Genomic DNA, 12,850 nt, shown 5'->3' with positions numbered 1-12,850 from the left:
AAATGAAATGCAGGATGAAAAATGAATCAATGTCAGAAAGAAATCTCCGACAAAAGTTAAAATGTGAGCTTTTTACACAAAATGATGTCCTTAAAAACATTGGTCAAATTAAAAATGGCATTTATTATATGATAGGAGACTCTTTGTAATATATATGTAAATTTTGATCCTTTGTTATATGATATATATATATATATATATATATAGATATAGATATATATATATAGATATGATATACATTATGAAATGAACTTTCATGATTTTTCTGATGTATGAAATGAATTACGATTATTGCGATGTGTATGATTTTTCTGATGTATGGTGATTTTTGAAATGATTTTTCTGATGCATGATGATATGCATTATAATATGCATTGCGATTGTTATGATGTATGCATTATGAAATAAATTTTCTGAATTTTCTGATGTATGATATGCATTGTGATTTTTGTGATGTATGCACATTTTAATAAAACAAAAATATATATATATATATATATATATATATATATATATATAATGTTATCTTTAAAATGTAACTGAGACTTGCATGACCAGAAATATTGTATGTTAGGACTACTCAGAGCTAAGTCTCTTTGAGATGGCTGACCCTTATGGAGCGCCAAATTAACATAAACTCAAATAATTGAAGATATCTTCAGTTATTTAAAGATATCATCAATTCATTTGATGCGCGCAACAATTGAATTAAAGATCTCTTCAAATAATTAATGATATCTTCAATTCTGAATTATTGCGCGCTTTAATTGAATTGATGATAGCATTAATTCTTCAGCTGAATTGATGCGCGCTTTAATTGAATTAATGATCTCTTCAAATGAATTAATGATATCAACAATTGAATTGATGCGCGCTACAATTCAATTGAAGAGAGCCATAATTGATATAATGCGCGCATTAAATCAATTGATGAGAGTAATAATTGAATTGATGCGCGCATTAATTCATTTGATGAGAGCAATAATTGATTTAATGCGCGCATTAATTCAACTATTGCTCTCTTCAATTGAATTAATGATATCTTTAATTCATTTGAAGAGAGCAATAATTCTTTTAGAGAGAGCAACTATATAATTAAAGATATCTTCAATTCAACATATCCACAATTGAATTAATGATATCTTTAATTGAATTGTTGCTCTCTTTAAAAGAATTGATGCGCGCATTAATTCCTTATACAAAAGCACTGTAAATGAATTAAAGATATCTACAATTGAATTAAAGAGATCATCAAATTATATTAACCGAGCTCTAAATTAATTATTGCGAGCAATGTTTCTACTAAATTGATGCTCTCATCAAATGAATTGAAGAGAGCAATAATTGAATTAATGCGCGTATCAAATCTATTATTGCTCTCATTAATTGAATTAATGGGCGCATCAATTGAATTAAAGAGAGCAATAATTGAATTAATGCGCGCATTAAATCAATTATTGCTCTCATTAATTCAATTGATGCGTGCATTAATTCAATTGATGAGAGCAATAATTGAATTGAAGCGCGCATTAATTCATTTGATGAGAGCAATAATTGATTTAATGCGCGCATTAATTCAATTAAAGAGAACAATAATAGAATTGATGATATCTTCAAATAATTGAAGATATCTTCAATTATTTGAGTTTATGTTAATTTGGCGCTCCATAGACCCTCAGTCTTTAGCCATGTTTTAATTTGATGTCTTGATCTTCTCTTGCAGCTGAATCTTCTGCAAGAAAAATATCTTGTAACCCCAATGCAATAGTGTCTGAACTAGAAACATCAACTGATCTAATTGCTATGGGTATAACATAATCTATGTCATCTTCAAAATTGTAAATTTGATGGTCCCAGGGGTAGGTGTTTTGGTATCGGGGTGGGGCCAAAATGGTTAGTTATCAAATGTGTAAACAATAGACATTTTTAACTTCTTCTTGATAACTATCATTCCAACTTTTTTCAAATTTGGTATGAAACATATCTGGAACAAGGGGGACATAAATTGTAAATTTCAGGACTCCTGCACCCCTGGGGCCTTAGGGGCGGGGTAAAAACTGCCCCAAATTGACAAATTTTCAAAAATCTTCTTCTCTAGAACTGCACACGTGTAAGAAAAACTAAATGCATAGTGAGGTAGGGTAGGAAGGCCTCTACCAAAATTGTAAATTTCATGATCCCCGGGGTAGGGGTTCTGACCCCAGTGCGGGGCCAAACTTGTTATATAGTGTTTATGTGTAAAACACTTGAATAACATCTTCTTTAGTGTTATTTATACTAAATTGAAACTAAATGGATAGAGCGGGTAGTCTTTTACCAAAATTGTAAATTTGATTTTCCCCAGAGTAAGGGTGCTGACCCCAGGGTGGGGTCAAAATTAGTATATAGTATTTATGTGTAAGTTTGCTGATACTGTATAAAATCTAAATGCATACTTGCAGATGTTTTAATGTTAATACACCTATTCTTTAAAGCCTTTCATCAGTGTATACACTTTTGAGGACAGTGAAGTTTTACTTAAGAACACATCTTGTTTTATACTGTTGCTGAACATTAGAATTTAGCTTAGATATTCAAAACAGGAAATTTTTTCTAGATTTCATAAGTAGTGATACTTTTTCACTAGTATTCAGGTGACCGATAAGGTCTGTGGGCCTCTTGTTTACATAGGTTACATGTGTATTCATACATAGAATAAAAACAAAACATTTTAACAACATGTCACTGATTTTCTGCCATATTTAAAAGGTACGAAAGGTTACACGTCTCTTAGTCCGAATTTTCTGTGAATGAATTGACCTTTCATGACAAAATGGCGCGATATACAAACTAGCTGAGTTCAGGACTATTAAAGTGTTGATTTGATGACATTATTTAAGTTATTAAATTTCCCCCTTTACAGGTAGGCTGAGTATGAAGTAAACTGAACGTTTGAAATCAAATATGAGGAGATCTGCTGCACCAAGTCAGGGATCTCAGGCCAAGAAACCAAGGTTTAATGTTCCATTCAAGATTACTGATGAAAATACGGTATGAATGTTTTGTATTGATTCAACATAATGTAGCAATATTCATTTTAGTGTAATATTCCCTCGTCTTTGTTTTTAAATGTTTGTAAGGTAAATATCCTTTGCAGTATGTTTTTAATTTCAGATACAAAAATTGCCAGAATTTCAGAAAAGGTATCTATTTTTACTTGTAGTTAATATGTTGACGGTGCTACCGTTTGAGCGAGCGCAGCTACTTGTTTGTACAAAATTTTGTAATGTTCATGCTTTGATCAGATCCAATCTAAACAATATCCATTTGCCAAATACTCATAGTACATGAATAGAATTAGACAGCAGATACAGCCTATTTTAGTTTTCTCCCAGGGTTTGATATTAAATCATTATTTAAGTCCTGTATTAGGTTCTTGCTAGATTTAGATCACTCTAAAATACCCAGCATGAACATTTTACAAACATAATATACATGAATGTGATTCACTCACTCACTCACTGGATACTGTTAGTGATTGTTATCAGTGCCGCTATGGTATCCCTCCATGTCACACGGTCTTTGGCTATATTTTTGGCGTCCTGATATGTTAGGCCGGCAGTTGTAAAGTTTCTTGCCAGCATGTCTCGCCATCTCTGCCGTTGTTGTCCTTGTCTGCCTCCGACCGATGTAGGGTCCCACTTGTACATTCGCTTGGGGAATCTTTCGTCTCCCATCCTCGACATGTGACCAAACCATCTCAACGGATTCCTCATGAGTAGTGTTGAGGCATATGGTTGATCTGTGAGCTTTCGAATGTCACTGTTGCGCCTTTGTTCCCACCATTTGGTCTTCAGAATAATTCTAATACATCTGGAATCGAAGGCGTCTAGTCGTTGCTCATGTTTCCTGGTTGTGGCTCATGTCTCAGATGCATACAGCAATGTTGGAATGACAACTGCTATATATATTTTCATTTTTATTTTGAGGCTGATCTTTGCTCTCCAAGTGTTGCACAAGTTCTTAAAATCATTGGCAGCTTTTCCTATACGAATGTTCAGCTCAGTATCGATGGAATTAATTGGTGTTACAGTTGAACCTAGGTAGTTAAACTTCTCAACTTTGTCAATGGTAGACTCTCCATCTGTCACACATGCCGATGTTTCACCTATTGGCATAACCTTTGTTTTCTCTGCAGAAACTACAAGGCCAACCTCTTCTCCTGCTCTCCTGAGTCTTGCCAGTGCTGATGTTGATTTTATCTCGTCTGATTCTATCAGAACAACATCATCAGCGAAGATTTAGATCACTCTAAAATACCCAGCATGAACATTTTACAAACATAATATACATGAATGTGATTGAAATATTTTTAAACTATATACATTATATATCTGTTGCATTCAGTCTTCATGAAAAACTTTGTGAAGCACAGGCCCTTCAGGCCTCCCAGTATAATAATTGTGCAAGCCCGAACAACATTTTAAAGGCCCAAAATGGGTTTTTTCTAATTTGACCACTTGTCATTTGCAAGGTGTTGCATGCTGATTCTACACTATAGATACAAGTATGTTCTACTGTAGGAAAATACATATTTAAGATGATCTGATAGTTAGAGAACAACTGAAATCAAAAGGATTATCTTATTTTATTTTTCAACATATTAATCTCGAAGATACCACAGCAGCTCATGTTCTACTTTGTTTTGTAAACACCACATACAAAACATTTTGTTTTCTCCAGAATTAAATCTTAGTAAAGGCCCACCCTCGGTCCAATGGGGCATGAATTTTCGTTTCTCTTTTCTCCTTGTATGACCGTGTTTTTTTTTATATTTGGATCTGATGGTTGTGATTGCGAAATACACTCGTGAGGTCTGGAATTTCACGGATGAGCCCTCTCCCTACACCGACACTGGAAGTTAATGTAAAATATAGTATGTGTATTTTTTATACATGCACATACTATATATTTACATTAACTTCCAGTGCCCTTGCCTCCCTATACTTCAGAAAAGGCAGCATGGTTGATCGTTTTTCGATGCAAATCCTGACAAAGTCTGAGTCAATCTCACGCTTTATTTGTAATATATACAAAACATACAATAAAACATTTATAGACCCGCCGGACTCCTGGGTTAAATATTTTTAGAAGCCCGATCCCGATTTTACTGGCCTCAGGCATCGGGCCACCGGTTAACGTCGAAGACTGCGCATTCACTGTGACTTGCTTAACCTTTGACATGCGACTTGTTCTTGCTCTTGACTACCCAGTCTGCTTTCCTTATTTCTACTCTCAATCTTTCCAAGTCACTTATTGTGTGATAAAAATTCCCAAGTATAATAAATCCATAAATGCCACACTATTGTATATACATGCACGGATCCAGAATTGTTCTCTGCCAATCTCTGACGTGCAGTGTGTTGAATCAATCAATTAAATTAAATACCAACATTTTGGTAAGCCTCATTCTGACATTACAAACGTTATCGCGTGTCTTTACCAGACTTTCTGCAAGTCTGAGATTTACGAAGACAGCCTAGCGTCTGGTTGCACGAGACTAGTTAAAGGTAGAGATTTAGCTTGGAGTATTTCCCACGCTTAAGTCATTAGAGCTTGCAGTATGAGCCGGCTATCACATTCAGTGAGTCAGTGAATCTCAGCTGAGGGTAATTTCTTATTTGATGATCAGGGCTGGATTGTCCCGATTTAGTTCAATTTCAGTTTAAGTTATTTGATTTTGATTAAATTTGTAACATGAAGGGAGAAAATGTACAGACCAGACTGAATCTCTAGTCAGGTGCTCTACCACAAGCGATCATACCCGTCTGACTGCTACAAATTCATTTGAAACTTGGTAACCACACTTTTGTATTGAATAACATTAACTCAGAGTTGGCAAAAGACACCGGACAACTGGAAATCTCTGGTATATCTTCAAATTGTCCGGTAAAACTTTGAACCTGGTATGACAATCTGTCCACTAGATATCAGCAGACAAAAATGAAAATAAACGATCTTATCTGCGTTGTTTATTGACTTCAATGCAAACAAAACCTGATAAAGATAACTTGCTTAAGTTTGACCACAATCATCAACAACTTGCTCTCCAAAAAATTATAAGTCCACTCCATGCGTGTACTTTCAATATTACGCACGTCATTTTACTTTTGATTATGTGGGCTCAGACAAATATGGTTGAACAAACGTGGGTCAAACAAAAAGAAAGCTGAAAGTGAAAACACAGGTGTGAGCATGATCACATATCCCCCTTCCCCTTAGTTTACATTAAAATATTTATAGAATAAATACATGTTAAACATTCACTTCCGTGGTGATAGCTCAGATTTTTGTCAGTTTTTATTATAAGGTTGAGTGAGTAAACAACTACATCACCTAATCCTTGTCTCTGTATCGAGTTTTCCAAGTAGGGTATACATACATTTTGTACTTTCATTTTTTGAATTTTCCGACCTTGTTGTCTTTCATAAGAAGTCTATTTTGGAGATGTCTTATGTATTTAATAAAGGTGCTACAAAAGGACAAATTTTTACATATATTGGTACATAAATGCATAGCAAATGACATAATGAAATAAAAATGGTTATTATTATTATTATTTTATTCATTTATAAAGCGCAAAATTACAAATAGTTTCTATGCGCTGTACAATGTTTGTGCTAATAATCATTGATAATATACTAATAAAAGACCTATAAGAGCTATAAAGGAAATGATAAAACAATAGAAAGAATTTAAATAAAACATGGTAGTAAAATGACAAAGTGGTCGACTTTGACTTAACAAGATAAAATTGGCATACAGGTATTTGTATGCTGGATAAAAATTCAGTCTGCAAGAGCTTGCACATGGAATCCTTGATATTACACTGAATTTTACATTCACAGGCCATATTCACGCTTGAACAAGAATGTTTTTAGGTTCTTGTGGAATGCTCCATGTGCTTCAAGATCTCGAAGTTCCAGTGGCAGTTTATTCCACAATTGTGCACCTAGTGTTTTTATGGCTCTTGTACCGTATTTGTTTGATGATTTCTGCACTACCAGTTTCCATTGGTCGGATGATGATCTCAAGGTCCTATGTGGCTGGTAAATAGGACATAGCTCTCTCATGTATGCTGGTGCTGAGAAAGAGTGTAGTGACTTATGTATGGTTGTCAGCAATTTAAACACAACACGTTGCTTTACAGGGAGCCAGTGTAGTTGTTGAAGTACCGGCGAAATATGTTGTCTGTAGCATGTTCTTGTAAAACAACATGCAGCGTTGTTCTGAGCCACTTGTAGTCGGTGCATGGGGCGATCGGTCATGCCAAGCAGGAGGGCATTGTGATAGTCAAGGTGGGATATGACTGTTGCATTGATGACTTTCGCACATGCTTCCTGAGTGAGATGGTGTTTCACCTTGAATATTCTCCTGATGTTGAAGTACATCTTTCTTACCACGGAGCTGACTTGTATTTCCATTGATAAGGTGGCGTCCAGGGCAGCACCAGGGTTTTTAACAGTAGACTTAGTTGATTGCTTCACCAATCTTCAGATGGATATCCTTCACAAGGCACTGGTTGTGGGCACTAGCAACCACCATTATCTCAGTTTTTCCATCATTTAGTTTAAGTTTATTCACAGTCTTCCAGGTTCGGACACTTGCTATGCATTCCTCCATAATGTTAACTTGATAGGTCCGCATGGCAGTGTTTTTTACACTCAAACGGCTGTAAAGTTGAGTGTCATCTGCGAACCCATGACGGTTTATGGCATATTGGTTGATAACTCTCCTGAGTGGGAGAAGGTACACCAGGAAGAGAAGGGGGACCGAGAACAGACCCTTGGGGCACTCTGGTGGACAGTGGTACATCTGAGGACACACTGGTGTTGATCAGCACCGCTTTGATGCGGCCACTCAAGTAAGACTGTACCCAACAGAGTGCTGTGTCCGTCAATCCAGCTTCCTCATGTAGTCTCTCCAGCAAGAGGGTATGATCAATGGTATCAAATGCCGCACTTAGGTCAAGAAGGACCAGGAGCATAGCGTCACCTTCATCCAGTACTGCTTCTACGTCTGCTTTTATTCGTAAGATGGCTGTCTCAGTGCTGGTACCGGTCTTATAAGCTGACTGCAGATCATCATGTAGACCATTCCTGGTGAGATGGCTATTAAGCTGCTGTGCAACAACATGCTCGATGACCTTGCTGATGAATGGGATGGTTATATTTGTTCTATAAATATTTTTTTCCTTTTGTAAATTTAGGGAGGGAGGGGAGTGGGGGGTCGGGGTATATGATTATGTCCACAAGCACCTGTGAACGGAAAATTATTAAAATCAAACTACAGCAAAATTTATAAGAAAGTTTAATCCTGTGTGGTAAAAAAAATATAGAGTTGTAAACTTGTTAAGAAGAGTTAATGTTTTAAACTGTCAGTGCTTGAAAACAAAATTTCAGGGCTTTTTTTCTTTGGTTTGGTTTATATTTTCTAACTTCTGGTAGATTTTCAAAATTATCCCATAAACAAAATACAATGTTGATAATTTAAAAAGACATGAAATCAGTAGTGGTGATGGGAAATTGAAAAAATTTCATATCAAATCACTTTAATGAATACTAAGTATTCATTTTTAGCTCACCTGAGCTGAAAGCTCAAGTGAGCTTTTCTGATCACCCGTATTCCGGCGTCCATCCGTCTGTAAACTTTTCACATTTTCAACTTCTCAACAACCACTGGGCCAATTTCAACCAAAGTTGGCACAAAACATCCTTAGGTAAAGGGAATTCTAAATTGTTAAAATAAAGGGCCAGGCCACCTTCCAAGGGGAGATAATCAAGAAAAGGTAAAAATAGGGTAGGGTCATTAAAAAATCTTCTTCTCAAGAACCACTGGGCCAGAAAAGATGAAATTTATAGATTAGCTTTATTAGGTAGTGCAGATTCTAAATTGTTAAAATCATGGCCCCCGGGGGTCGGATGGGGCCACAATAGGGGATCAAAGTTTTACATACAAATATATAGGGAAAATCTTTAAAAATCTTCTTCTTAAGAACCACTGAGCCAGAAAAGCTAAGATTTATATGAAAGCTTCCTTATATAATGCAGATTCGAAATTGTTAAAATCATGGCCCCCGGGGATCGGATGGGGCTACAATAGGGGATCAAAGTTTTACATACAAATATATAGGGAAAATCTTTAAAAATCTTCTTCTCAAAAACCACTGAGCCAGAAAAGCTGAGATTTATATGAAAGCTTCCTTATATAATGCAGATTCTAAATTGTTAAAATCATGGCCCCCGGGGGTCGGATGGGGCCACAATAGGGGATCAAAATTTTACATACAAATATATAGGGAAAATCTTTAAAAATCTTCTTCCCAAGAACCACTGAGCCAGAAAAGCTGAGATTTATATGAAAGCTTTCTTATATAATGCAAATTCTAAATTGTTAAAATCATGGCCCCCGGGGGTCGGATGGGGCCACAATAGGGGATCAAAGTTTTACATACAAATATATAGGAAAAATCTTTAAAAATCTTCTTCTCAAGAACCACTAAGCCAGAAAAGCTGAGATTTATATGAAAGCTTCCTGATATAGTACAGATTCTAAATTGTTAAAATCATGGCCCCCGGGGGTCGGATGGGGCCAAAATAGGGGGTCAAAGTTTTACATACAAATATATAGGAAAAATCTTTAAAAATGTTCTTCCCAAGAACCACTGAGCCAGAAAAGCTGAGATTATATGAAAGCTTCCTGATATAGTACAGATTCTAAATTGTTAAAATCATGGCCCCCGGGGATCGGATGGGGCCACAATAGGGGGTCAAAGTTGGTTTTTTTGGGGTTTTTTTTTTCGTTTTGTTGTTGTTGTTGATATAGTGCAGATTCAAGTTTGTTAAAATCATGGACCCCGGGGATTGGATGGGGCCTAAAGGGGGGCATCAAAGTTTTACATACAAATTTATAGGAAAAATCTGTTTAAAATCTTCTTCTCAAGAACCACTGAGCCAGAAAAGCTGAGATTTATATGAAAGCTTCCTAATATAGTGCAGATTATAAATTGTTAAGATCATGGCCGCCGGGAGTCGGATGGGGCCTCAATAGGGGGTCAAAGTTTTACATACAAATATATAGGAAAAATCTTTAAAAATCTTCTTCCCAGAACCACTAAGCCAGAAAAGCTGAGATTTATATGAAAGATTTCTGATATAGTGCAGATTCAGGTTTGTTAAAATCATGGCCCCCTGGGGTAGGATGGGGCCACAATAGGGGATCAAAGTTTTACATACAAATATTTAGGGAAAATCTTTAAAAATCTTCTTCTCAAGAACCATTGGGCCAAAGAAGTTCACATTTACATGAAAGCTTTCTGACATAGTGTAGATTCAAGTTTGCAAAAACCATGGCCTCCAGGGGTAGGTTTGGGGCCATAATAGGGACTACGGTTTTACATGCAAATAGATATGGAAAATCTGATATGGACCAAGGTGACTCAGGTGAGCGATGTGGCCCATGGGCCTCTTGTTATAACTAAAGCATTTTGCATTATGAATTAATTGAATGTCAATGATGAATCTTCAACAGCAGACTTTTTATGGAAGGAAGACATTCCTTAATAAATTTCAGTTGTAAAGGCAAATTTAGACATTAGTATAGGAAAATGTTTGGAATTTAACTTGATGGAGGGTATCTTAGTCCCATTAAAGGACATCTCTATTTATTTTAGAGATATTGCCTTGCGAAGCAAAGGTCAGCTTCTACATAAAGTTGGTATTTCATATTAAATAATTTATTATCAGGGTACCTGCAACAAATGAAAACAAATCTTCCTTCCTAGCCAGTGATGAAACAGGAGACAAACAACAGACCGCTGAGAAAATTCATTCAAGCATATCCTTGCCTAGCTGTCAGACAACAGCTGGTAATGTTTTCAGTCATATTCATCATACATGATTAAGTTCTAAATAGCATTTATACACGGAATTTAAGTATCTTATACAGTAAAATATCTGTATCTTGAATATGGTTTATCTCGAATACCCCGCTTGAGTCGAAGTCGACCGCCGGTCCCGGTCGTTTTCCCTATATAAATGATTCAAAAAACTTCTGATATTTCGAACACGGTAATCTCGAATACTCCGCTTATGTCGAAGTATTATCAAAGTCCCATACCCTAAATTCACCTGGTCTGGTCGCAATAAATGGTTCAACGGCTTGGGTGATTAGTGAAGCCTTTCAACATTACAGCTAAAGTTCACCGCCAATTATGAACTAACACACCCGATTCCAGGGATGGTGTTTTGAAAGACACGCGCTCTATCATTAACATGTGGGTTTGATAAACGCACAAAATCGTCGAAGTACGCTTGAAGGCAATGCTCTTAATAACGATAATGCATTTAATAATACACGCTTCATCATTAAAACTAGTACAGAGAAAACACGAAAATTTCTTTAATAAACATTTAAAAGTTTGGGTTTTTTTCAAATCCGTCTTTTTTGTTTCTTACGTGATAAGTTCTTTCATTACAACGCAACAACTACATCCCAGTCGAGCCTGGACATCAGTAAACTTAAAGTAAGCATACAGGCACGATCATCTTAATTTTGAAACACATTGTGAATTCAATTGGATGTTTATATATATTTAAAAAACGAAATGTTTGTCTTTGGAATTCCACAATATTAATTTATCAACTTGTATTAAACTATAAGAAACGGCAACGGGGTTTTTGTTTATAATGCAAATCCCATACTTTGCATCAAATATCCTCCTTCAAAAAAAAATATCCAGGATCGATTTTTAATATCTCGAACCCCCGGATATCTCGAAGTTTTTTCGAGGTCCCTCGGACTTCAAGATAGAGATATTTTACTGTATATTTCATTGACCATTATGAACTTCATGCAAACTTGTGTAATTATTTACACACTGTGAATGATTATACATGCTGTGGAGCCTCATTGATCTGGATCTCATGTTTTTAGCTCACCTGAACCGAAGGTTCAAGTGACCTTTTCTGATCACATTTTGTCAGGCGTCCGTCTGTCTGTCCGTCTGTCTGTAAACTTTTCACATTTTCATCTTCTTCTCATGAACCACTGGGCCAATTTCAACCAAACATGGCCAAAAGGGCTTTCAAGTTTGTTCAAATGAAGGGCCATGTCCCTTTCAAAGGGGAGATAATCACAAAAATGCAAAAATAGGGTGGGGTCATTTAAAAATCTTCTTCTCAAGAACCACTGGGCCAGAAGAGTTGAAATTTACCTGAAAGCTTCCTGACATATTGCAGATTTAAGTTTGTTCAAATCATGGCCCCCGGTGGTAGGATGGGGCCACAAGGGGGGGATCAAAGTTTTACATACAAATATATAGGGGAAAACTTTAAAAATCTTCTTCTCAAGAACCACTGAGCCAGAAAAGCTTATTTTTACATGAAAACTTTCTGACATAGTGCAGATTCAATTTTGTTCAAATCATGGCCCCCGGGGATAAGATGGGGCCCCAAAGGGGGATCAAAGTTTTACACACAAATATATAGGGAAAAACTTTAAAAATCTTCTTCTCAAGAACCACTAAGCCAGAAAAGCTGAGATTTACATGAAAGCTTCCTGACATAATGCAGATTCAAGTTTGTTCAAATCATGGGCCCCGGGGGTTGGATGGGGCCACAATAGGGGATCAAAGTTTTACATACAAATATATAGGAAAAATCTTCTTCTCAAGAACCACTGAGCCAGAAAAGCTAATTTTTACATGAAAACTTTTCTGACGTAGTGCAGATTCAAGTTTGTTCAAATCATGGCCCCCGGGGGTAGGATGGGGCCACAAGAGGGGATCAAAGTTTTACATACAAATATATAG

General features: G+C 36.2%; 1 protein-coding gene across 1 annotated transcript in view; it reads left to right on the top strand.

The window, feature by feature from the left end:
- Nucleotides 1-2,785: 2,785 nt before the first annotated feature.
- The window catches only part of LOC130053936 (DNA repair and recombination protein RAD54B-like), a 31,693-nt gene continuing 21,628 nt past the window's right edge, over nucleotides 2,786-12,850 (top strand). The window contains exons 1-3 of the mRNA XM_056161709.1: nucleotides 2,786-3,030; nucleotides 3,154-3,182; nucleotides 10,785-10,906. Coding sequence (XP_056017684.1) covers nucleotides 2,944-3,030; nucleotides 3,154-3,182; nucleotides 10,785-10,906 — 238 coding nt within the window. The 5' untranslated portion in view covers nucleotides 2,786-2,943. The remainder of the gene's footprint in view (nucleotides 3,031-3,153; nucleotides 3,183-10,784; nucleotides 10,907-12,850) is intronic.

This window comes from Ostrea edulis, chromosome 4 (assembly GCF_947568905.1).
Source record: "Ostrea edulis chromosome 4, xbOstEdul1.1, whole genome shotgun sequence".
NCBI classification, from domain to species: Eukaryota; Metazoa; Mollusca; class Bivalvia; order Ostreida; family Ostreidae; genus Ostrea; species Ostrea edulis.
This window is presented reverse-complemented; position numbering and strand designations above follow the sequence as displayed.